Source organism: Hemitrygon akajei, chromosome 5, assembly GCF_048418815.1.
Source record: "Hemitrygon akajei chromosome 5, sHemAka1.3, whole genome shotgun sequence".
NCBI classification, from domain to species: domain Eukaryota; kingdom Metazoa; phylum Chordata; class Chondrichthyes; order Myliobatiformes; family Dasyatidae; genus Hemitrygon; species Hemitrygon akajei.
The window spans coordinates 27,553,678-27,581,452 of record NC_133128.1 but is presented as its reverse complement, the minus strand read 5'-3'; the positions used below and the strand labels follow the sequence as shown (position 1 = coordinate 27,581,452).

At 39.7% G+C, this 27,775-nt stretch overlaps 1 protein-coding gene and 1 long non-coding RNA gene across 6 annotated transcripts in view; both read left to right on the top strand.

The window, feature by feature from the left end:
- Window positions 1–5,371, top strand: part of eva1c (eva-1 homolog C (C. elegans)) — a 116,221-nt gene extending 110,850 nt beyond the window's left edge. For 4 of the 5 annotated variants that reach the window (XM_073045086.1, XM_073045084.1, XM_073045083.1 and 1 more), the window contains 3 exons: window positions 858–932; window positions 1,994–2,086; window positions 3,580–5,371. In XM_073045086.1, the coding sequence (XP_072901187.1) occupies window positions 858–932; window positions 1,994–2,086; window positions 3,580–4,019 (608 nt within the window). In that variant the 3' untranslated portion in view covers window positions 4,020–5,371. The remainder of the gene's footprint in view (window positions 1–857; window positions 933–1,993; window positions 2,087–3,579) is intronic. The other variant, XM_073045085.1, reaches the window with a different exon arrangement.
- An 8-nt stretch (window positions 5,372–5,379) lies between these two features.
- The window catches only part of LOC140727573 (uncharacterized), a 92,857-nt gene continuing 70,461 nt past the window's right edge, over window positions 5,380–27,775 (top strand). The window contains exon 1 of the long non-coding RNA XR_012098880.1: window positions 5,380–11,490. This is a non-coding gene — a long non-coding RNA (uncharacterized lncRNA). The remainder of the gene's footprint in view (window positions 11,491–27,775) is intronic.

Below are 27,775 nucleotides of genomic sequence, written 5' to 3'. Positions count from 1 at the left end.
AGATTGGGAAGAGTGACATTCATACAGTATTGCTATGTTTCATGGAAATTTAAGGGATGCAAAACTGGTCAGGTACACTGGAAATTTTAAACTTTTAGAGATTAGAAAGGCTTGGATGGAAGTTTTGTCATTGAATGGCCATTCTGCACTCAGCACACACTGGAATGGCACTTTTCTCAATCTATGAAAGTTTGAGTGCAGGATGGTCAAGCAATGACAAAACTTGTATCCAAGCATTTCCCATCTCTAAAGTTTTAAAATTTCCACTGATCTCGCCAGTTTTGTATCCCATAAACTTCCATGGAATGTTCATAGAATCTCCAATGGATAATTTGCTACTTATTTTTGCTCTTATGACATTTTAATAGGTTTGAATATAGTCTGTGAAAGTGGTGTTTAGAAATGTAATAAATTTACCTGTTCAAGTTTCAGTGATTCAGCTGGGGAACTTCAATGTTTTTCCTGTGTAAATTGCAAGTTGTTCATTGATTTATATAAAAAAGTTACTGATATAAAATTATGTCTTGATTTGTATTTCAGCCTGCCTCCTCTTAATAAAACTAGAACTCATACAGTTTGTCCAATATCTTCGTACAATTGGAGTCATGTTATTGTCTCATTAAAAATAATTAATGCAATATAACCTATAGCCCACAAGAGATAAGTGGTCAATTCACAAGCGTGGCCTGTAATACAACAATGTTAAGATTACCAACAGCTTTTAAAGTCAATAATAAGGCAAAATAAGAAAACCTTTTGTAAGGATCTTGTATGGTTTATATGCTCCATTGAGAGATACATGAATAAAGCTGCCATTTTTTTTATTTTAATTGGTTTACTTCATAAATCTTTTTCAGTTTCCAAAGTGTTGCTACAGGAAGCTGATCCAGGTTTGTCAGCTCTTCGTCCTTCATGGGTTTATAATAAAAATGGTAGGTTTATAATCAATTCTCTCTCATCTAAGGGTTGAGTCTCTGATAACATTGTATCTTGGGATAGGTATTGGCATTCTTTACAGAGTCATTTCAACATAACTGTTCAGTAATTGAATGTAATCAGCTACCAGAAATGGTGGTGGAAGCAGACACAATTGTGACATTTAAGAGTTTTTTAGATAAACACAGGAATATGTAACAGATTGAGGGGTACAGTTCAGGTGCAGGCAGAAGGGAATTAGTTTAATTTGGCATCATGTTCAGTACAGACAAAGTAGGCTGACTGGCCTGTTCCTGTGCTGTACTGTTTGATGTACACTATAGAAACATATCCTGCTTGAGCCCTGTGCCAGCATAAAAGTGTAAAACTGGAAAGTAGAGCTGTGCTTTCTCTATAAGTAAGGACTTGTCATTTTGCAGAAGTCTGCATGCTGTCCTGTTGAATCTGTAAATCCATAGGCCTTTGACATTTTTAGTCCCAACATCTACACACAGTTGATAATAGTAGGTGTGATCTGAACCCTTGGCCGTTCCTGCATTGAAATTTGTTGTCTTATACTAGATGTAACATGAAGCATTGAAACTGCTCAGCATATCTTTAAATAGATTGGCAAGGGAATGAAATCCAAATATAACTTTAAGTGGTTCCTTTTACATGACCCAACAACCAGGCTGACCTCTGACTGACAGGCATTCTCTGAGCAGGAAAAGTTAGAATTTGAATGCTGCATCCCAAAGCCAGAAAAGGCATGAATTTCCTTGTACAAATTGTGGCAGAAATGTTTGGATTTGGGTTCATGCAGTGACCTTGTCCTAGCAGCTTCAATAAAGGTCCTTAAGATATTTTTCAGATAGTTTTTCCAACATAAAGCCAAAATAAAAAGAAAAGGCAACTTGGTGATTTAGCTTAGTGCCATTTATGGAACCTTTCTTTGCTCAGTATTTGTTGAAATACTGGTCACACTTTATAGTTATTTCATGACAAGTAAATCACTTTGAGATACAAGCACTTCCTTTGCCAATTACAATTAATTTTCTTTACCTTTTTACATATGTAGCCAATAGGTCCTTGGGCCCTCAAGAATCCAGATATTCAATGAAAGAAGGAAAAATTGTGATCAGCACCCTCATTATATTTGCTTATATTAGAAGTAAGTGTTCATTACTTTAGTATACTCCAATCAATTTAGAGCTAATACTGTACTTCACAGTGATCTTGTGCAAGTGATCCTGAAGAAATTCTTGAACTAAACAAAGTTACAGAAGAAACTGAACACCTCCAATATTTTCAGTTATATAAAACAAAATATGCAGAGTTTGTGTGCTAAATTATGTATGCTAGCATTAAAAAAACTTTTAAATCTCGTATGGTGGTAATTTGAATGCTTAACTCAAAAAAAATATTTAAATTATATATTTTACCAGATCTGACTAAAATACTATAATTCAGGTGGATAAAAATATTGAAAGGCTTCATTATTTATCATTTTTTCACTTAAATACTTCAAATATAAAAGCATGAATAGAGTGAGGTACAATATTCAGTGAGTAAGAAATGATATTTATGAGGGGTGATTGATAAGTTTGTGGCCTAAGGTAGAAGGAGTCAATCTTAGAAATCCTAGCACATTTATTTTTCCTACATTTACACACTTAGTCCAGCGGTCGTGAAGCATACGGATCCCTTCTTTGTAGAAGTCGGTGTCTTGGACCTCCAGAAGTGGCCCACACCAGGGGTGATTGATAAGTTCATGGCCTAAGGTAGGAGGAGATGAGGAAAAACTTCTGCATTTTCACTCAAAGAGTTGAACTGTACATACATGTAACGAGAGCTGTATAACCCATCTCCTTCTACCTTAGGCCACAAACATATCAATCATCCCTGCTGTGGACCACTTCTACAAAGAAGGGATCTGTATGCTCCACAACCGCTGGACTAAGTGTGTAAATGTAGGAGGGGACTGTGCTGAAAAATAAATGTGCTAGGTTTTCTAAAATTGACTCCTTCTACCTTAGGCCATGAACTTATCAATCACCCCTCGTATAAGAAGAGCTACAAAATTACTCTTCCCATAAACACAGACAGTACAGCATAGGAACAGGCATTTGGCTCGAGATGTCTTTGCCGATACGATGCCAAATTAAACTAAACCCATCTGCCGCACACAATCTATACCCATCCATTCTCTCCATGTCCATGTGTCTCTCTAAATGCCTCTTAAACACCTCTATCACATCTGCTTCCAACACACCCCTGGCAATGCTTTTCAGGCATCTACCATTCTCTATGAAAGTATATCATATTTTAAAGAGAAAAAAATTCCTGCGCTTTATCCAGCCTATAAACTATGATTTGAAAATGCAAGTTTTACTGAAGGGTATACATTTGGTTTCAGATGAATTGTCAAAATAATGATACAAAGCTTACTGAAAAATAGCTCTATGTAATGCAGATTTAACATGCAAGAAGCTAAACAAGTTCAAAGGATTAAAGATGTGCCGTGTGATACGAAGTGGTTCAATTTGCTAGTCGATATAAAATGCTCTGCTGCTTACTCTGCGTAAGCAAGATCATATACTTATATCCTCTCTCTTCTGTTTACGAATTGTGTCAAATGATAGCACAATTTTTGTGTTGTTGCAGGTAATCCAGAAATGGTTGGTTTGCTGTTTGTATCCAGTGTATGCATAGGGTTAATCTTCATACTGTGTGCAATTGTGATTCAAGTATCCTGCAGAGTAGACTTTCAAAAAGCCTACCACAGGGAGGTGGACTTACCCGAAACATACCACAGGAAAATGGACTGTTGTCAGGACAGTTGTGACATTGAAGGCAACAACCACGGTGATGAAGATGTAAGTACCAACGATGATAATGATGATGATGATGATGATGAAGAAGAGAGCTCATCAGACTTTACTTTTGAAGGATTAACAAAATTTTATGGGACTCCACGATCCAACAGTGCAGAAGCAGCTGAAATAGCTGAGAGGATAGAACGTCGAGACAGGATCATACAAGAAATCTGGATGAATGGAGGTTCAGAAATGCCTGTCATAAGAAACCTTAATCAGTATTACTGATAACTAAGGAAATCAAAGACATCAGTGTGAATGTATTGGCAATTTGACACAATGGACAGATGTTGACATAGTCTTTATCATATTGACAAAGTTATTTTAATTTTATTTCTATAGATCCCTCATTAGCTACAAGTTCCTTCTATGAAGGAAATTGATGTAAAACGCATTGTGATATTTTTAACAAGGTGAAACATTATGGCCAGACCTCAGCTTCAGAGACACCACTGTGAATTCAGCAAGTTTATGGTAAATTTAAAATTTGCAGAACACTGTACACTGGATCAGACTAGACATTCTTCATAATAATTCTGAAACAGAGATGTATTCTATTATTGACCATATTAGATTCTTTAGGCTTATAGTTACACATTTCGCTCAGAGTCTGAATAAAGAGAACATAAAGTTAAAGGAAAAGAGAATGGTTTCAATGTATCTCCTGCCAAAAATATTGTTTGCTCATAAAACTTATCACTGAACAGTTTGAATATATCTAATTGCATATACAGGCAGCAGGCTAAGTATTTATTTATTTATTGGTATACAGCATGGAATAGGGTCTTCTGGCCTTTTGAGCTGCCCCACCCAGCAACCCCTCCCCCAACTTAACCCTAGTCTAATCACGGGACAATTTACAATGACCAATTTACCTACCGAGTAATATGTTTTTGGACTGTGGGAGGAAACTAGAGCACTCAGAGGAAACCCACATGGTCATGGGGAGAACATACAAATTTTTTAACAGATAGCATCAGAAGTTGAACCCAGGTCGCTGGCACTGTAAATTGTAGGGTTAACCACTATGCTACCGTGCCCATCCATCTTCTAGTGTACCCCTGTTGTGTGGAAGTACAACTTTTTACCAGCTGATGTGATGGCAAGATGGCACCAGCATACATTGCCCACTCTCTGCAGGCTGCACAGATACCTGCAAAGAATCTCAGGGTTGTATGTGGTGACATGTATGGACTCTGATATTCCATTTCACTTTGAACTTTGATGATAGCAGCCGCTGATATTTAAATACCAGTATTTGCATCATTACAGTTTTACACAGTAATGATGCTAAGGCTGATTCTAAAATAGATTGAATGTGGTGGAAGAAATGGACAATTGTTTGAAGGATTGAGAGCTGAGGATGATAAGTTATAGGAGCAGAATTAGGCCATTTGGCCCATCAAGTTTTCTCCATGATTCTGTCGTGGCTGATTTATTATCATTCTCTTATTATGCCTTCTCCCCATAACCTTTGACACCTGACTAATCAAGAACTTATCAACCTCCACTTTAAATATACTCAATAACTTGGCTCTACAGCCACCCATGGCAATGATTTCTGCAGATTTACTGCCCTCAGGCCATCTCTGTTTTAAATGGACATTCCTCCATTCCAGAGGTTCCCAGCCTTTTCCATGCCATGGGCCCTACCATGAACTGAGGAGCCCATGGACCCGTGTAGGGAGCCTCTGCTCTACTCTGAGGCTATGCCCTCTGGTCCTAGACTCACCAATATGGGAAACATTCTCTCCACATTCACTCTATCTAGGCCTTAAGTCAATAGGATTTAATGCTATCTCACCGTCATTCTTCTAAACTCCAGCAAGTACAGGCCCAGAGCTATCAAACACTCCTCAGATGTTAACCCTTTCATTCCCAGAATCATACTTGAGAATCTCCTCTGGACCCTCTCCAATGCCAGCACATCTTTTCATAGATAAGGGGCCCAAAACTGCTCGCAATTCACTAAGTGCGATCTGATCAATGCCTTTGTGGTGAACTACATATACCTGTCTGGACATGCACCCCCCCTGCTGACTGCTCCTGTGGCTCCTCCCACAGACCCCTGTATAAAGGCGATTGGAGGCACTGCTCCTCCCTCAGTCTCCAGGATGTTGTGTGATGGTCTCTTGCTGCTGACAGTGCTTTTTTCCAGCTAATAAAAGCCTATCTCTCGCCTCACGTCTCCAAGAGTAATTGATGGTGCATCAGCCTTATAAAGACTCAGCATCACATCCTTGTTCTTATATTCTAGTCCTCTCAAAATAAGTGCTAGCATTGCATTTGCCATCTTTACCACTGGCTCAATCTGCCAATTAACCTTCAGGGAAGACTCCCAAATCCCTTTGCACCTCTGAGTTTTGAATTTTTTTCCTGTTTAAAAAGTAGTCTATGCTTTTATTTTTTCTACCAAAGTGCATTACCATACATTTCCCTACACTATATTCTGTCTGCCACTTCTTTACCCATTCTCCCAATCTGTTTAATTCCTTCTGCAGACTCCCAGCTTCCACAATACTACCTGCCCCTCCACCTATCTTTGTATAGTCTGCAAAGTTGGCCACATCATGGTATATAATGTGAAAAGAAGCAGTCCCAATACTGACACCTGAGAAACACCACTAGTCACTAGCAGACAACCAGAATTGGCCTCTTTTATTCCAATTCTTTGCCTTCTGCCAGTCAGGCAGTCTTCTATCTTTCCTGTAATACTACAGGCTCTTTTCCTGTTAAGTAGCCTCATGTGCAACACCTTGTCAAAGGCATTCTGAAAATCCAAGTAAACAACATCCACCAACTCTCTTTTGTTAATTCCTCAAAGATTTCTATCAGTTTTGTCCGGCAAGAATTCCTCTAATGAAAACCATACGGACTTTCGCTTAATTTGTCATGTGCCTCCAAGTACCCCAAAACCTCATCCTTAGTAATGGACTTCAACATCTTCCCAACCGCTGAAGTCAGGCCTACTGGTCTATAATTTCCTTTCTTCTGTCTCTCTCCTTTCTTAAAGAGTGAAGTGACAATTGCAATTTTCCAGTCCTCTGGAACCATTCCAGAATCTAATGACTCTTGAAAGACCATTGCTAATGCCTCCACAATCTCTTCAGCTGCCTCTTTCAGAACCCCGATGTGTGGACCATCTGGTCTAGGTGACTTATTTACCTTCAGACTTTTTAGCTTCCAAGGCACCTTCTCTTTAGCTATAGCAACTGTACTCACTTCTGCCCCCTGATATTCTTGAATTTCTGGCATACTGCTAGTGTCTTCCACAGTGAAGACTGCCACAAAATACCTATCAAGTTCATCTGTTATTTCTTTGTCCCCCATTACCACCGGTCCAGCATCATTTTCTAGCAATCCAATATCCACTCTCACCCTCTTTTACTCTTTACATATCTGAAAACTGTATGGGGAAGTGGCACTGAAGAGGAGTTGAAACCAGAGTAAATCAGGCATGAGGAAATACCAGAGATGGCAGATGCTTAAAAATGGACCAACATACAAAATGCTCAGCAGGTTAGGCAGCATCTAAATGGACAGTCAATGTTTTGTCCTGAGACTTCCACCTCGACTGAATGACAGAGTTGAAGGAGATAGCTATTCTCCACTCCCTTCTCTGTCACGCCCCCCCCCCCCCCCTCACCTGGATCCATCTATTGCCTGTCAGCTCTTGCTGCACCTTCCCTCCACCATTTTATTGGCTATCTCCCCTCTTATCTTTCAGTCGGGATGAAAAGACTTACTTGAAACATCGATTGCCCATTTCCATCTATGGATGCTGCCTGAAACACCGAGTTCCTCCAGTGCTCATGTAGTAGATCAGCCATGATCTTATTGGTTGGCAGGGCAGGCTCGAAGGGCCTGACGGTCTTCTTCTGCTATCTTCTTTTGTTCTTGTCCTTGTTCTTGTCTTTCAATTTAAGACAAGATGAATACAATAGCTTAATCTACCAAATGGTATTTTGAAGTATCTGCCCAGCATTTTTTACTGTTTTGTCAGAACAAATGTCAAAAAATGAAGAATTGAGATTATGAAATCAGCAGACAGCCTCTCCTCTCTTGATTTTCTACTTCCAATTACAGTTTTCAGTCACTAGAAAGAGATCAGCTGAACTGTGTAAAATTTGATGTTACCTCATTCAACCCAAGCAGGAAACTGGAAAATGATACAGGCACCAATTTTTTCTGTAGCGTTAGTTGAAGATTATTTCAGGTATTGCATCTATATCCAAGAAATAATTATCATCGAGAAGCATTGGTAAAATCTAATAAAAGGATGATCCAGGGCTAAATAAAATCACACTTAACTGCAGCTCCTGAAGATCCAGAAGGTCTGTAATATTCAATTAAGTTTTTAAAAAGTAATCAAATGATGGAACGTCCCTCAGGCTTTTGAGCTTCTGAGATGCAAATCAGTATTGCATTCTTTTACCATATCCTCTTTTGCTACTTTATGGTAGGGGTTCCCATCCTTTTTTCTGCCATAGACCCTTACCATTAACTGAGGAGTCTATATGCTCCAGGTTGGGAACCCCTGCTTTATGGGTTGTAGGTTTAAACATTATTTCCAATTTTTATGAATTATGCATTGCAGCAATATCAACAGTACATATGTTTTTACTTTAAAATATTAGGGCCATATTCAAACATATCATTGTCCATGCATTCTGTGTGTGTTGATTGTTAATGCAAGTTTGTATATTGAAGATATTTTAAAGTGTTACTGTGATATTCTGATGGTCTCAGATGATCAACTAGGTTATACATTTTCTTCATACTAGCATGGATTTGTACACAAGTTTTGTATTATGATCATGGAAGAGATTAATAGTTGGTATCTCGTTGCATAAGTTGATACACAGGATGAAGAAATGGAATCACAAACAGAAGTGCAAACATTGTGGATTACAATGCCTTGAGTATCCTTTCAGGTGGTGAGGCTACATGTTTGGTACTGAAGCATCCTTCACATTGTCAACAGCAGTTTGGCATTTATAGCTGAATTGCCGCAATTCATTTTGCCTTTCATGCTAAATGGGAAGACACTTGGTGTCTTCAAAAATATATGTAGATGTACTTAAGTAGCATCCCAGCTGTGAGGCACAAATTTAAATAGATACTAGATGGACCTCTATGCGTAAGGCTATAAAAATAGGAACAGGAGTAGGCCATCAGGTTCTTCAAACTTGTCCTGGCATTTAATATCATTATGGCTGATCAATGCTGGCCGCTACCAATCTTTGCCATTTCTTCAACCCATTCCTCAATCTATCAAATATTTATCCAACTCCTTTTTAAATACATCCAGGCATCCAACATCCATCACCTGTCAGGAATTCCAGAGATTCACTATGCTGTTTGAGAACAAGTTTCTCTGTACCTCAAATCTAAATAACCCGCTCTTTATTACGAAGTTGTGTCCTCAGTTAAGCACTCTCTTACTAATGAGAACATCCCAACATCTATCCTTTCAAGCCCCTTTGTGAGCTTGTGATGGACCTCTCACCCGTCACCCGCCTGATGCTGTCTCCAACTCCACCTCTCCCACTCCCTCACCTGATGACATATGCCCATCAACCCCCTTCACACCTGTTTCTTGCCAGCCCTTCCTCACGCTTCCCTCTCACCTCTTTATACTGGTCATCTCCCCTCTACACCCTCAGTCCTGATGCAGGGACTCAACCTGAACTGCTGACCATTCTTTTGCAACCTGACCTGCTGAGTTCTTTCTGTAATTTTCCTTTTGCACCAGATTACACCATCTTCAGTGTCTTGAGGCTCTTGCCATTTAGCTTCTGAGCTGCTGTGCATTTCCAGAATTTTCTGCTTGTAGTTTACAGTATATTATTATCATCTGCAGTGGTTTGATTTAGTCTGTTTGTTGCTGACAGAGATATATTGCCCAAGCTATGCAAAGTTGGTTAAGGAAGTTAAATAATAATTCTTTTTTTTTCTAAATATTATACACTAATTCTCACTTTAAAAAAGAAGTTATTTATAGATAAGGGAGTATATCACTTCCATCGTAACTACTCTGCATTGGCATCACGTATCTTTTAGAATTCATTCTAAAATTCTCTTAACTTGTTTTTAAAGCTCTCAATGGTCTGGGACTGGAATACATCACAGAATCACTTGCATTTTGTAATCCTGCTCAAGGTCTCAGTTCTCTGCCAGTCTCTTAAATTTGAGTTATCTCCTTTAATAGAAAATTGGCAGGTCAGCCTTATTTTTAAAACTACTCTCCTATACTGTGGAATTCAATACTTAAACCAATAAGGGTTGCAAACTCATTTGACACTTCTAAACACCGTGGACCTATTTATTTAACCTTGCTTTTAGCTAACATCATTTTGTCTTTTATTTTTATATTTGCACTTTATCCCATTGTAAAGACCTTTCAACATTGTTTGTATGGAAAATACTCTATAACTAGTTATTATGATGATGATTATTATTGTAGGTTGATTTCGTGTGATCAATATGGTTAATGATTTGATATTATTTCAGGAATATTGGCTGTGACTGATTCCGACAGGAGCAGGGGTTCCCAACCTGGAGTCCACGGACCCTTTGGTTAATGGTACGGGTTCTACGGCATAAAAAAGTTTGGAAACCCCTGCTCTGGAGAAATCAGAATGATAAAAAATTTATGGAATATAAAACAAAGCAGATAGAATTTAGAAGTCAAGTGTCACCCATGGAGATCAAAGTTGTATGTAGACATTTCAAGTAAAGACTCTTTATCAGAACTTTGTACAACTTTTGCCTCTACAGGTGGTGCTGAAGTGTTCCACAACCCTGTTTTGGCATTCCAAATTTCAGCATCAGTGGTCTAATTTCCCTTTAGATGAAAATTCACCAACTTTCATGCATATAGAAACTTAAAGTGCATTAAACTTCCAAGGTCTGGATCATTGATTTCACTGCACATCCAATTCTGCTTTCTGCATTTAAACCATTTAACAGGACAGGTCATTAATATGATTTTGGAAGAAATGTTGGCCAGAAAAAAATCTTGAATTTGCTGATTGTATGACTACCTGCATGGCATGAGAATAATGATTGTGCACAGGTAACCATAGGATCATGCATAATTGCAGTACCTTTCATCGTTGAACAGCCTATTAACTATTATTAATTAAGTGTTGGCATGATAAGTAGACAATTAGCTAAAGAGCTGAACTCTTCAAATGTGATAGTCTCATTCAAGATTTTTAACAAATCATTCTTGCAATTGAAGGAATATGTTGCTGATATCAAACAATGAGGAAAATTTAATTACTAAAATATAATCAGTCATGAAAGCTGTGCCCCTTTTTGAAATACTTCAGAGATGAGGAAGGAATGTGTCACATGAGAACAGCTGAATAGAATTTCTGCTCCAGCAACATCAGAACCAATTCTGTTCTTGTTGAATCATGAAATATGTTAAGTGCCAAGAAAGTGATGAAATTGTCAAGGGAGCCACAGGAGAACCACGGTGATATAATGCTTCTACTATGATGTGAAAGAGGATTCTGCAAAGAAAGCTCATCAAAAGAAATCCAGAACAATCCATGCACAGTACTCCAGTGAGAACCAGTTAGCAATTGTGTACACAGCCCTTTGGCTGTAGGATTTGATCAACTATCAAACATAGTTTTGACTAAATTCCTGGCCCTATCCTTCATAAAAGTTCCAAACGTTTGCAGAGGTGGGTAAAATTACATTTTTGTGTTGTCTGGATAGAGCAAATGATTAATGTCTCTCATAATTTAATGTTTGAATATTCACTAATCCTTAACTGCTCCAATGACCAGAGTGAAGTTGTATTTTGAAGGTTATGAGCTGGCGCAGTAGTCTCTATTCCACTGCAACTACTACACCAGCAACGGCAAATATTAGAACAGGGGGATTCAAATGTTTCAATGTTTATTAGTCGTCATTTTGCTGGTAATTTCTGATTGCGATCAAAACAGCCACATGTATTATGTGAATTTGTTTCCATTCTTTTGCTGGAGTAATTCGGGTTAACAAAAAATGCTATGTTGCAGCTGAACTGGCTTTAAATGTATCCAGAGTTAATTGTCCTTCTTTCAATTCAAAGGCCAACAGGATATTTAAGCTTTTGGCTGGAGAAACAGGGAATAGTGAGGTCTATGAAATGAAGCACAGAGAACGGGAAGGGGGATGGATGGAAGTGAGACAGAAGTGAGTAGTAAGAGTACAAATTCCTTTCGTGACTGTACAAATTGATGTTAGCTGTCAGTTTTCCGATGCAAATACCTAGACTCTGAGGGTTAAATTATGAGATATGATTGCAACAAATGGGATTGTATTCTTTGGACTTAAATGTATTCTAAAATAAAGAGACAATTTGTTTAATGTTAAGAGTTTCATCTGGTTAGGAATCCTTAAAGATAGAATCTTAAGATTTAAAAACTAGTTTTTCAGAAGTTAAGAAACATTTTTAAACATATGGTGGAAGAGATCTAACATGCTCACTTCTTGCTGCCTTTGGGAAGGAGGTTTAGGAGCCTTAGATCCCATACCACCTGCAATGTTTTGTAACTTCAAAACATAAGACTAATTGAAAGAAAAACACGGGTGCCAGGGACAACACATGTACGTTTAGTTTTACTTTAGCGGAGCACACATACTATGTGGTGATGTTTGCCATTTATTTACTTTTACCTATAACCCATAAACAACAAAGAATACTTAATTGAACAATATACTTGCAATATTGCTCAAATATTACTGAATACACAACACTACTCCCTGCTTTGCTATAAATTCCAACTCAATATGGAGTGCATCTCATTTTGTATACATATTTACAGTATACTGTATAATACAACTACTACATAGACATCCACCCCATAGTAAATTCTAAATGGTCTCATTCAGAACTAAAGATTTAATCACTTTGGAAGATTTCTTACTCTTGTGGGATAATGTCTTTCCTGGCAGGGGTGGGAGGGGTCACTGCTTTGCAGGTGAGACTTGAGGCTCTGGGTCTCCTCCATGGTGACTGTAGGAGTTGACTCTAGGACTGCAGGAAGTGGTCCTCACAGATCTGGACACCTTTCCTCTCTAACGATTGACTCTGCTCTCCTCAACTGATCGATATATAGCATCTCCAGACAACATCAGACACAATCTCCACTGTGTAGGAGAGTGGTCCAGTTCTGTCCTTAATTTTTCCAAGTACCCACTTTTGATCACCTGTGTAGTCCCTCGCCACAACGGCTGGACCAGGAATGAAACATCGAATCGCCTTGTTTGAGGACCCCCTCAATTTGCGCCATCTATTTTTCCTGCATACTCCTGAGATTGTGTTTAAGGAAATCCAAGCATGAGTGCCAGGGAAGTCCCAGGAACAGCATAGCTTGTGGAATGTGCTACATTGTGGTATGCACCAATGAAACTGGTGAGCTTCGGATTCAGCGTTAGTGCAGTGTGCTATTTAGCTCCTGACAAACCTTTCCTCCAAGCCATGTGTAGCTGAGTGATATGGTGCAGAAGTAATGTGTCTTATTCCATTCATTTTCAGGAATGATTTGCTCCATTGTCACTAAGTGTTCTGGAACACCAGTCCATGAAATAGACTTCTCAACACATCCACAGTGAGCGCATCTGTAGTGGAGACTACTGGGAACACCTCTTGGCACTCTGTACCCGAACCCACTACTGTACTAACAAGGAATTTGCACCCATGAATAGTCCAGCAAAATCCACATGAATCCTCTGACAGGGCAATACAGGCCATTCTCGGGGATGGAAAAGCGCTGCTCTTGGCATCTTCTGGACGTCTCGGCTTCCTGAATAGCGCATAGCAAGCTGCTCTAACCTAGGCCGTTTAAAAAATAGCTTTGAGCCATTTTGACTGTGCCAAGAAGCTCAGCATGTAGCTCCCCAGCACTTCAGCTCTCAGGTTGGACTCAATCCCCTCGTAAGGCAATCCATGGCATGGTCAAGCATGGTAAAATGAGGGAACTGGAATTTCTACTGTGCATTCCAGCCATTTAGCACATTCTGTAGCCCTGAGACAGTGTGGGGTCTCTTCTGGTTTCCCTTTGGATCATCTCTGCCAAGATGTGAAAACTTTAATTTGCATTAGGGAGAATGCAACAAGAGGGGTGTCTTCTTCTGTAATTGTTTTTAGATATTTCCTTTTCCAATGGTAAACTGTTCAGTCCATCAGTGTTTCCATGATTATTGTCCTCTTGAATTTGATCTTATAATTGTGTCCTCCAAGAAACAGAGTTCATCTCTGCATTCAACCTGCTGCATAGTGGAACGCCCTTCTGTGGATTGAAAATGGACACTAGTGGTTGATGATCAGTAATGAGGATAAACTCTCTCCCATACAAGTACTGGTTGAAATGTTTTGCACTCCAAACCAGATTCAAGATCTCTCTGTCAATCTGTGCAAAATTTTTCTCTGCTGCAGTGAGGGAATGTGATGCAAAGGCTATGAAGAGTTCACTTCCGTCACTCAGAACACGTGCTATGACTGCACCTATACCATAAATCACAGGCAAGATTCACTGGATGGTGTGGATTGTAATGTGTGGGTACGGTGTCTGATGTGACCACTTCCTTAGTCTTTTGGAAAGCCACCTCACACTGCTCTGTCCATTGCAATTTCTTCCCAATCTGTAGTAATGGGATAGAGCACAGTGGCCAGGTTTGACAGGAACCTGTTATAGCAATTGACAAACCAAAAAAAGACTGCAACTGTGACACAAGCTTTGGACATGGGGCATCCAACACCACCTGAATTTTCTCAACACCCTTGTGTAATTCTTGTGTGTCAATGGTGTGACCACAATAAATGATGCTTGGTCTAAAGAATTCACACTTGTTGCATCTTGATCTGAGCCCATAATCTTATCTTTTTAACACTAATTTGAGATTTTGGAGATGTTCCTTGACATCCTCACCAGTTTTTAAGTAACACTGAGTGCCTGAGCAGCCTTGCAACGCCTGGTCCATAGCTTTCTGCCAGAGTGCAGACACAGATTCTTCTCCAAAAATAAGCCTATTGTGGTGATAAAGCCCTTTGTAAGCGTTTATGGAGAGAAACACTTGAACTCTTCTTCCATCTCCATCTGTAGGTAAGTTTCAGCTCAGTTTACTTTGCTGAAGTGCTTTCCTCCAGAAAGGTTTGCAAAGATATCTTCTAACCTGGGCAGAAGGTACTTATCTACTTTCAGTACTGGGTTGATAGTGTGTTTAAAATCACCACCGATCCATTCTTTTTGGATACTGGGACCATTGGCATTGCCCATGGGCTTCACTCAACCTTGGAAAGAATTCCTTTAGCCTTCGTGCAGTCTAGTGCTTTATCATGGATGGTATAAGGAACCAGATGGGTTTTGTAAAACTTGGGTATGACATTTCATTTAACAATATTTTACCCTTGATATGTTTGAGTTTTCCAATGCCATCCTGGAACAGTTGTGGCATCTTCCAGTATATTTCTTAATTTGCTTCCAATTCACTTTTATTGCCTGGGATGTGACATGCACATGGTGGATGGATCTCCAATCAAATTGTAGTTGTCTCAGCCAACTACAGCCCCATAATGCTGGCACTCCTGTTTTTACTCTGTACAAGTCCAATGTGGCTTGTTGGTTGTTGTGTTACACTGATACAAATGTCATTCCCACAGGAGTTAATTTTTTTCTCCACTATAATTTCTTAGTTGGATATCAGCAGGCTTCAGTTCAGTATCTTTGAAAGGCCATTCAAAGTCATTATGACTGAAACAGCCAAGCCAATGTCCAATTCCATTTTAATTAATTTGTCGTTCACTTCTGGTGTAAACCATATTGCTTGTCTCTTGTTAATTTTCACATTGTAAATCTCAAGGCTACACATTTATGTGTCACTCTTATCATGATCATATTTTTTCATCAATAGCATATAGATTACTGCTCTTTTTGACATTTTATCTTTTTCTCTCCCTGTGAGGTGCATTTATTTTTGTCTGCCTGACATGCTTTTGTGTGCATCCTACTTCATTGCATTTTCTGCAATTTTCACCTCTAATCCTGCTTTGGTCTGGTGTACGGTATATGAGCCCCTTCCACAATGGTGTACACAATTTGTTTGGTTAACTGCTGTAAACTGTGTTCTTTTAAATGTGAGTTGTGTTTCAGTTAGCAGCTAATTTTGAATGCTTTCTTGTAACGTTCCAGAAACTAAACAATCTCTCTGCATCACTGAATTGACAATGCTCAGACTTTAATTCGGCCACATAAGCTGAAATGGACTCCTTTCTTTTGATTCTGCTTTGAATCCTAAAGCATTCTGCAGACAATAATGGTTTCGGTTCTAAATGCTCTTGCATTATTTTCATGATATGAGCAAAGCTCATGCCAGCTGGTTTGGTAGAGCAGTCAAATCGCTAAGCAAACTGTGTGCTTTTCCACCTATTGCAGTTAGCAAAACTGGAGCTTATTTTTCATTGGCTATTTAATTTGCTTTAAAATACTGCACAGTTTGTTCAGTATACATCAGCCAGTTACCTTTTGTGCCATTGAACATGTCTCTTTCTGATGTAGCCAGCCATTTATACTTTTTTAAATTTGTGATTAGAGACATTGAACCACAGAAAACCTACAGCACAATACAGGCCCTTTGGCCCACAAAGTTGTGCCAAACATGTCCCTACTGTAAAAATTACTAAGCTTACCCATAGCCCTCTATTTTTCTAAGCTCCATGTACCTATCCAAAAGTCTCTTAAAAGACCCTATCATATCTGCCTCCACCACCATTGCCAGTGGCCCATTCCATGAACTCACCACTCTCTGAGTAAAAAAACTTATCCCTGACATCTCCTCTGTACCTACTCCCTAGCATCTTGAACCTGTGCCCTCTTGTGGCAACCATTTCAGCCCTGGGGAAAAAGCCTCTGACAATCCACATGATCAATGCCTGTCATCATCTTGTACACCTCTATCAGGTCACCTCTCATCCTCCGTCGCTCCAAGGAGTAAAGGCCGAGTTCACTCAAGCTGTTTTCATAAGGCATGCTCCCCAATCCAGGCAACATCCTCGTGAACCTCCTCTGCACCCTTTCTATAGTTTCCACATCCTTGCTTTAGTGAGGGACCAGAAATGAACACAATACTCCAAGTGGAGTTTGACCAGGGTCCTATAGAGCTGCACCATTACCTCTCGGCTCCTAAATTCAATTCCACAATTGATGAAGGCCAATGCATCGTATGCCGCCTTAACCACTGAGTCAACCTACACAGCTGCTTTGAGTGTTCTATGGACTCAGATCCCAAGTTCCCTCTGATCCTCCACACTGCCAAGAGTCTTACCGTTAATACTATATTCTGCCATCATATTTGACCTACCAAAATGAACCACCTCACACTTAACTGGGTTGAACTCCATCTGCCACTTTGCAGCCCAGTTTTGCATCCTATCAATGTCCTGCTGTAACCTCTGACAGCCCTCCACACTATCCACAACACCCCTAACCTTTGTGTCATCAGCAAACTTACTAACCCATCCCTCCACTTCCTCATCCAGGTCATTTATAAAAATCACGAAGACTAAGGGTCCCAGAACAGATCCCCGAGGCACCCCACTGCTCACCGTGATTGATTGGTCTGTATGGCCGAAAGCTGCTCCTATGTCTTATGGTCTTGTATTTTAAAAATATAAAACAAAGCTATTGGATGTTGGTGGAAAGCAATTTTAATGATTTGAGTCTGGCATGATTTCATTGGATGTGGGATAAGTCTGTGTGTGTGGTGTGTTTTTAAATGCTTTGTGTTCTGCAGTTTGGTGCAGAGGAACCCATTATTACTCACTCACGTTTGCTAACCACTTTGCCATCAGTGATGGACATTATTTTTTATATACTTAAATAGCCTTTGTTCGCTGTTTTTAAAATTTTATTTGGTCTGCTGGTAGTCTCCCTTTTTGAATCAACTGTTTCCTGAGGAAAATTGTCTTTACCTGTGGTACAATAGTCCAATTGCTATGAAACACAAACCTAACCCATATCCATCTCACTGATGTAGTTCTGTCATTAACCCTTGGAGAATTATTAATGGAAACTAGACAGGAAAACCACAAATCGAGAAAGTCTGCAGATGCTGGAAATCCGAGCAACACACAAAAAATGCTGGAGGAACTCAGCAGGCCAGGCAGCATCTATTGGGGGCGGGGGGGGTGGGGGGGCAGGACTGGAGAAGAAAAGTTAAGGAGTAAATTTGAAAGGTAGGGGGTGGGGAGAGAGAAACACCAAGCGAAAAGTGAAACTTGGAGGGGGAAGTGATGAAGCAAAGAGCTAGGAAGTTGATTGGTGAAAGAGACAGAAGGCCATGGACGAAGGGGGGGTGGGGGGGGGGGGCGGAGTACCAGAGGGAGGCGATGGACAGGCGAGGAGATAACATGAGAGAGGGACAATGGGATGGGAAATGCTGAAGGGGGGTGTGGTGGAGTCATTACTGAAAGTTCGAGAAATCGATATTCATGCCATCAGGTTGGAGGCTATCCAGATGGAATATAAGGTGTTGTTTCTCCAGCCTAATTGTGGCCTCATCACGACAGTGGAGGAGGCCAAGGATGGATATATCGGAATGGGGAGTGGAATTAAAATGGGTGGCCACTGGGAGATGCTGCTTCTGGTAGATGGAGCATAGATGCTTGGTGAGGCAGTCTCCCAATCTACATCAGGACTCACCAATATACAAGAGTCCACACTGGGAGGACCGAACACAATATATGACCCCAACAGATTCACAGGTGAAATGTTGCCTCAATTGGAAGAACTGTTCAGGGCCCTGAGTGGTAGTGAAGGAGGAGGTGTAGGGGCAGGTGAAGCACTTATTCTGCTTGCAAGTGCCAGGAGGGAGATCAGTGGGGAGAGGCGAATGGACAAGGGAGTCGCGTAGGGAGCAATCCCTGCAGAAAGTTGGTAGGAGGAGGAAATGAAAGATGTGTTTGGTGGTGGGATCTACTTGGAGGTGGCAGAATTTTCGGAGAATTATGTGCTGGACATGGAGGCTGGTGGGGTGGTAGGTGAGGACAAGAGGAACCCTACCCCTGGTTGTGTGGCGGTGGGACATGCATGAAATGAAAGAGATGTGGTTCAGGGCAGTGTTGATGATGGAGGAAGATAAGCCCCTTTCTTTGAAAAAGGAGGACATTTCATTCATTCTAGAATGAAAAACCTCATCCTGAGAGGAGATGCGACAGAGACGGGGAAATTGAGAGAAGGGGATGGCATGTTTTACAAATAGCAGGGTGGGGCGAGGTAATAGTCAAGGTAGCTGTGAGAGTCTGTTGGTTTATAATAAACATTGGTGGGTAAGCTACCTCTGAAGATAGACAGTGAGATCAGGAAAGGGAAGGGAAGTGTCAAAACACCACTTCTCTTCCAGAACCATCCCAGAGATGTTGGCATTTTTTTTTCTATTTAAATGTGGCAGAAGGTCTGCTCTTTTTTAAGGGCCTCTGGCATTTAATGCAATGTGGTCAAGGCTAAATCCAAAGGTAGGCTTTTCAACCCACCATGCACCAAAAACATGCGAGTGGCTAATAAAGTGAATGAGATTGGTGGTAGAGTATCCCAAATGGGATGCTGACTCAGATACTGCAACACTTCTCAATAAAGACACACATTCAGAATGCAAAATGCTGGTGAAACAAATTGGAAACAAATGTCTTCCTCTGAGGCATCGAGCCACATGAATCCAGAATCCCAGGTGAAATCACTGAACCACTTTTGCATATGGTCCTTTGAATATAGTGCCGAACAGGGCACTCTTTGCAACAAAGAACTACACCCGCAAACTTCAAGAACCTGCTCAGAAATGCCTAGTAAGTATTTCAACATTTGCATCTGAATATTTTTAAAAATGTTGACAGTATAAAAGGAATATTAGGTCAGGTCATTTTGACCCGATTGGAACTTTAACTTTCAGAAGATTAACTATGGTAGTTCTGTGTATATAGTTCAGCACAAATGAACATAATTCACTGGAAGGGATTTTGGAAGTAGAGTTAGTTGCATATAAAATTTCCTGCTGTGCAACAGAATAAGATTCCAGCATTCTGACAAGTGAATTCCAGTTTGACAAAGGGAGGAAATGTATCATTTCCTATAGATGATATTGATGTAATACTTTCCACTTTAGCAGCCCCATTCTGTCAGAGACTTGAAGTTCTTATTTGAATTGTGGGTGAGAAGAGGGCACGAACAATGTAGCAGTGTTTATATGTGGCAAGGAACATAATCATAGCTGATGTACAAAGTATACAACCAGAGCATAGATCATTTCCTTGCATTTAAAAGTCTATCCTGATATAAATGAGTCATTGGAACTGAATGAGGTTTTCAATCAATGCACTTATTAAACTTTGGCTGCTTATGCTGCAAGGGCCTAAACTTTTAAGGTAGCATTTTACAGTTTATTGTAGAGGAAGGAAATGGCAAAGGTTCCATCAGATAAGAAAGTCGAGTAATATTGACCCATTCGACATAGGAACAGAATTAGACCATTTAGACCAGGAGTGGCCAACCTCTTACATTCCATGCGTCAATTTTTTCACACGAGTTCAGGTGTGCCATACAACTCTTGTACCCCATTCAATTCTTGTAAAAATGTTATGTTCATAAAGACATATAGCAATTTTACATGATGTTGATTTAATATAAAAACAAGATAAACATTACTTGCCTTAATGAGACTTTTAATAAATATATTTTGTCATCTTTTGATTTCCTTTTTCTTAATCACACGTTCTTTCTGTAACTCAGACCCAAGCACTAGCTTCAGTTTTCCTCCTATTTCAGTCTGATGTTGTGTTTTATAGTGTCTATTAAGATCATGTCTTCTATTATGTGAGAAAGTGTTTTCACAAACAATGCACAACGGTTTTCCTGACAGACCCGCTGTAAGTAAGAACTCATTTTCCCACTGTTCATTGAATTCACACTTACTATCACGTTCTGCTTTTCTTTTGCACTGTGATGGGTAACTGAATGTAAAAACGAGGCTTAATTTTTGAAATGTACAAAGCTGCAAATAGTCACAAAGGACGAACAAAGCACGAGTGTCAATTGTAAACTGACTGGCAAAAACCTGCGACGCACCGCTGGCACAGACGCCTGGCACCTCAGGATCAAACATGAACAATTATGGAACGACTGCAGAACAAAAGTCCTTCTTTCCTAGTTTGACTCACTGAACATTTTTAAAATTGAAAACAGATTAATGTGAAAGAAGATAACATTCGCCAAAAGATGTGCACCAAGTAATAAAATCACTAAAAAATAATTGCTAAGTTTTAGATTTATTCTCAGTAAAATCCATTTCTAGCTCAAAGCTACTTGAATTCCTGTTATAGGTTTTTTTTTTCTACAAATCGGTTTTTGGTTAATACTTTTTGCATGAGTAGCCGGCTGGTGGCGCAATGACATCAGCGCCGGACTCGGGAATGGACGTCCCCGGGTTCGAATCCAGTCGGGCCATTCCCGAGTACGCTTCCCATCTGTGCTGGGTTCAGTGTCGAGCTCGCAACTCGGCCTTGTAAAATAAAGAAAATTACTGCGAAATGTCTGTGTGAGGAGTGGCACACCACACAGTCTTTTGTTTCGCGCCATGTAAGGCATGAAAATGCCCGACACTGGCCTCTCAGGCCTGAGTCGACATCATCATCATCAGGCTTACTTTTTTATTATTATCACTGGGGTGCAATGCGCCACTTTTGGCACAGGCGTCAAAGGTAGGCCGTCCCTGATTTAGGCCATCAAGTCTGCTCCAACATTCCATCATGGTTGATTAATTACCACTCTCAACCCCATTCTCCTGCCTTCTTCCCATAACCTTTGAATCCATTTTGCAGAATTTTTGTTTGTAACAAGAATTTTCCAGAAGAAATGCAATTATTAGCATTACAGTCAGTATATTACATTCTTAAATTCAGAATTTAATAGTTTAACCACATAATGCAGAACATTTTCAGCAATGTAATGTATGCTTACTATATGCACATGTACTAATGTGAGTAACTTCACTTAAAAAAACTTTTGAAATATGCTGAGAAATCAAGGTGAAAGACTAAAGTTCTGGTTGCTGAACAGTACAATGAAAACAGTAAATCTAATCTGCAGATAGCAATTAGTTGATGTTAAGCTAGAATTTTGAAAGCCCAGTGAACTTTGAAAAGGAAGCTGGGGCAGGAATAACCTTCCACCATTGACAGTAAATTGCTGGAAGCTCTGAGTCAAACAGAATGAGTGCGGGGAAAAGAATGTTCACATTCTCGGCATCGTCTGTCTCTTTCCGTTCAAATTTCCAGCATGTGCAATATTTTGCTGCTACTGTGATTTAAGTTCCTGGGAAAGATTCTGCTTTTTAACACAGGTAGTATAAAATTTAAGAGATAATGAACTTAATTTAAAACCTGAAGACCCTCAATGAGAGTATTGTGTGCACTACTAGACTCTACACTGTTGAGAGAACAATGAAGCTTTAGACCTAGTACAACTCGAATGTGCAAAAATGCTGTTTAGTATAAAGAGATACAAATGCAATGAAACACAAAGGTTAGGGTTTTGTTTGAATCACATAGTGCTATAATAATGCATTTAAAATTATGAAAGGGTATGACTTAGTAAACAGAAAAGATTACTGTACTTGATATTAAATCATTATGAATTTAATTGAGATTTGGAACAGAATATAAGAAGACCAAACTCTGAGTTTGTGAAAGGGATGCATGTGTTGTTACAAGAAATTTAACTACATTTCTTTCTTGAGAGCAAAAGGCTTTTGTTACAGTCACTGTTCTTAAACTACCAACATTGTGACATTTAAGATAGTGAGGAATGGACTTAATGGCTCATCATGAATATCATACAAAAAAGCTCTTTGGTTAAGCATTGTGTGTTGTCATGCTGATGAGAGAGAATAATAGGTTTGACATAAAAAAGCATGCAGATAGAAAATGCTGAGAGTATTTAATTAAAAGTTCAAATATGTTCTGTCCTAACTTTCAGCAGTGATTCCATCTGGATTGGGTCATTGTGCAGTAAAGAAGAATGAAATTCCCACTGCTGTATTGACTGCCAAATATTAATGGTCAGTCTACAGAAAACAGTGAAGATCAAAATTCCATATGAATTTAATACATAAAGATGGAGATGATAAGATCATTTGTGCAATTTAAAAAAAAACAAAAGTTATCAGGCAGAAGTAAAGGTTTGCATGAGTGGTGGAAATGGAAGTTCAGTGAGCCAAAGTTTCTACGAATATTAGGAGAACACTAATGGAGGACATTGGTAATTAAATATGAATACTGAGACTAATAGAGAATTCAGAAATTTAAATGAATATTTTGCATCCTTTCATAGAATTCTGCTAATGATATTTTGCACTAATTTGCAATGTGAAGGAGAGGAATTTGTGAATTTAAATTGTGAAAAAGTAACTTGGTAGAGAAACTAATGGGCTTGAACATGTAGTTGTATGTCTTCTGCTAGATTTTTTTTGGAGTTAATTTGGCAACATTGGCCAGGAACCTGCAAAGTTGATTGGAGAAGATTGTGTGCAGGGCAAAGGAATGTCCAGCAAGGGGAATGCTTTTAAAAGTCAGATAATGAGAGTTCATTTGCACATTTGTTATGCTGATGGGCATGGTTGGCAAGAGTACAGAAATCTAGATGAGGAATATTAAAGCTCTGGCCTGGATAAAAGGAGGTATAGCTTGGGTACTGGCAGCTGGTATCAAATAAGGGATACAGGAGTGTATTTAGGGAATTCAAAAGGGCAAAAAGGGGGCAAGATATGGCAGAGAAGATTAAGGAAAATCCAAAGAAACTTTGCGAATATTAAGAGGGGAAAAAAAAGTAACTAGGGAGGGAATAGGGCTCCTGATAGACCAAACTGGACATTTTGTGCACAGTTGCAGGAGATGGGTGAGGTCCTCAATGAATACTTTGTTTATTAGTGTGAAGATTTCAGAACTTGAGATAGTTGACAGGGTTGTCTTGAGATAGTCCTTATTAGAGCAAAGGATGTGCTGGATGTCTTAAAATGTATGAAGGTAGAAAATTCTTCAGGGCCCAATCAGGTACATCCACGAACATTGTGGGGAAACTAAAGAAGAAATTATGGGACCCTGGCTAAAATGTATGCATTATTGTTAGCCACAGGTGAGGTTCCAGAGGACTGCAGGGTGGTTAATGTTGTGCCTTTTTTGTAAGAAAGGCTGGAAAAAATACCTACTAAATATAGAAGAGTAAGCCTAACATTTATGATAGGCAAGATGCTGGAAGGGTTTCTAAGGGAACAGATGTACAAGCATTTTGAAAGACAGATTGATTAGGGATAGTCAACTTCACTCTGCATCGGAGATCATGTCACATGAATTTGATCGAGTTTTTGAAGAAGTAACCAAGATGATTAAGTGTAGTAGATGTGGTCTATATGAACTTCAGTAATGCCTTTGAACATGTTCTGCATGATGAACTGCTATAGAATGTTAAACTGTGTGGAATTGAAGGATAACTAGCTAATTGGATACCATCTTAGGTTGATGGTAGGACACAGGGTGATGGTAAGAGTTCCCTTTCTCTCATACGAGAGGCCCATGACTAGTTGTGTGCCTCAGATATTGTAGCTGGACTCATTGTCATTTCTATCAACAATTTGGTTTGTAAACTGGTTGTTGACACCTAAAATAGTGCAGATAATTATCTAGAACTAGGTGACAGATTAGAAGTGTTGCATTTTGGGAAAACAAGTAAGGGTAGGACTTTCATAGTGAACATTGTAGAGTCTGTTGTAGAATGGGGGGGGGGGGGGGTGGAAGGATAGCAGCTATGTAGTTCCTGAGAGTGGCATCAGAGGTAAACAGGGTGGTGAAGGTTTATGCCACACGTCTTCATGAGTCAGGGCGTTGAATATAGAAGTTGGGATGTTATGTTGGGGTTGTAGAAGACATTGGAGAGGCCACATTTGAAATACTGTGTTCCATTATGGTCACTCTGCTTTTGGAAAGTTGCCATTAAGCTGGAGCAAGTGTGAAGATGATTTACAAGGACATTGTCAGGACTTGCGAGACTGAGTTCTTCTGAGAGGTTGAGCAGTCCAGGACATTATTCTTTGAAGCACAGAAGAATGAGAGATCACTTAAGTCAAGTATGTTCTCCTAAGGGGTTATTCCCTTAATGAAGACTATGCATGACTATGCATGACTTTGTTTAATGTGGGGGTGGCTTGTGCACAGGCTATCATCACGTGGTCAGGGTGCTGTGGCTTGGAATGCAAGTCGACTGGGGACCCTTCACTGCTGTTGTGATGTGTCACTATCTTTAGCCAGCTCCACCACTGAGATCTCGTTTGGATTGTTCTTTGTTGGGAACCTGCCCCTTGACCTTACCACCATGTCCAGTCTTACCAGGAGCTATGCTTCAGGAGCCATTGCTCATGGATTTGCAGGAGCTCACAAGCCTCTCCGCCATGATCCTTGGAGAAGTATATAAAATCATGGGGGATGCACGCAGGGTAAATACAGAGTTTATTTTGCACTTTGGAAAATTGAGAACTAGAGGTCGTAGGTTTAAGGTGAGAGGCAAAAGATTTAATAGATCCTGAGGAACTTTATTCACCCAGAAGGTGATACGTACACGGAATGAGATGTGTGAGGAAATGGTTGCGACAGATACATTAACAACATTTAAAAGGTACTTGCACTGCTACTTGAATAAGAAAGGTTTAAAGGGATATGACCCAAATCAAGCAAGTGGGATAGCTTTGGCATCTTGATCAGAATGGACAAAGGCCACGTTTCTATGTTCTGATTCTATTTGAGGGTGCTTCCACAATATTATTACGGCAGCTGAGGTAATGAATTGGATATTTTGGCACAGGTTAAATATGAATAAAAATAAAACAAAGAAAAAAATGGCCATTTGACTCTTGGCACACTCTGCCTTTCAACAAAATTGTGGCTGCTTTATGTCCCAACTCAGCTACTTGCTCTTCTTCCCATATACCTTAATACCATTCCAGGATGAAAGATTTGTATATGCAGGTTTGGAAATGAAGCCAATTTTTTAAATTAATGTTTTTGAGGAGGTTTTCATTGTTGCTAATAGCATCCCTAATTGGGTAGATGATGCTGGGCTTCTACCTTGGACCACAGTAATTCTTTTGGTAAAGGCATTATCAACATGATGTCGGGTAGATAACTCCAGGCTTGGGCACAATTAAATGAATGGCCATACATTTCCAAAATATAGTGAGATGGGATTAGCTGTACTGATTGAGAAGTTCTAAACTCAAACAAAGACCTTAAGCCCTATCCAATATGGGTACACTCACTAACTGGAGGTTATACTGTGGCTACCTACTCTTCAAAGACTTGTTCACTTCTCTATTTATCCTCCACGCCATATTTAGCTGCCAATACCCACTATTTTGGTGGTGGTGCTTCCAGCTGACAAAGTATTTTAAACACAGATATGTTTCAACAGACAAAATTTTTAAAACATATTTAAAACTCAGGTTTTCTATCTTATAAAAGATTTCCAAATTACCAAAACTAAAACACAAAGAATTTCCAAAACAGATAAAATTCCTATAAGCTTTTAAAAAAAAAAGCCATACCAATAGTTGCAGAAAAGCAAATTGTCTGTTGCAGAAATTGAAGGCAGAGGAATAGATTCTAGTCCCCTGTCTGTCGTCTTGCTGTTCCATGACCATTTCTAACAAGCCTGACTGCTCTCTTGCATACTGCTTTACTACCATTTGTGTGGGTGACTTCACACGCATGTGATTTCTAGTTTCAGGTGTCTTTTTACATAAATGGTCGAAAAGCTTCTGGAGACAAAGTTCCCAGAGACACACAATTAATGCTGTGAAGCTGACTTTCTGAGTACACAGACCTTTCAACTATTAATAGATCAGCTATTTGAGGTGCTAAGTGATGGTATCAATCTGGTCTGCAAGCTTCCTTGAATTAAATAACTTAGCCAGCGTAGCCTGGTTTGAAACAGGCCTCTTAACGTAACCCCAATATCTTGCACTGCAACCAGCCCCATTCTGTATTGACAGTGCTGTCTTTTGGTTGCAATTTGCAGTAAGAACTGAAGAGTGGCTCTCATTGGTGACAAGAAGCTGACAAAGAATGCTGGTTGGAAGTTTAACTTAAAAACAATTCTTGGATTGCTAGAAGTGTCAGCTGCTATGTTAGAAAGCTGAGCTTAGCAGAAAGGCCTGATGGCCTGACAGTGAGTATCCATCACAGTGTGAAATTTGGAGGGGAACCTGCAGCAGATGTAGTCCTTATCCTTCTTGGGGGGGGTGATGGGTTTAACCTCTGACAGAACCTATCAATGCTAGTATGTCTCTAGTGGAACCTCCTCAATCTTCCTGTACCAACCATTTTTTAGTGGTTTCCCTGTAGCCCTTAATATAAAAATCCCATCACAGTATATACTCAACAGTTTGGAATTCAGGATATTTCCTGGATTGGAGGATTTTTGTTAAAGAAAGAGAAGCAGATTGAGGGGTAAACTGACAAATGTATATAAAATTGTAAGGCACAGGCAGGGTAAAGAATATTCTTTCCATAGTAGGGTTATCAAAAACAGGGTATTGATTTTTAACTGCAAGGAGGGAATTTGTTGGAAAGGTTCTTGCATAGGGTGATTGATGCCTAGAACTTGCTGCCAGAGGAGGTGGTGGAATTGGATATAATCACTACACTTAAGGAACATTCAGGTAAATATGTAAATAGTCAAGTCATGGAAGCCTCACTTCAACACTGAGCATGCAGGATCGATGACTGACATCGAGGACGTTGTCATGATTAAACACTATACTGCAGGGCAAACCAGAAACCATGGCTGACTTGTGGTGAACTACATATACCTGTCTGGACTGCTCCTGTGGCTCCTCCCACAGACCTCTGCTGACTGCTCCTGTGGCTCCTCCCACAGACCCCTGTATAA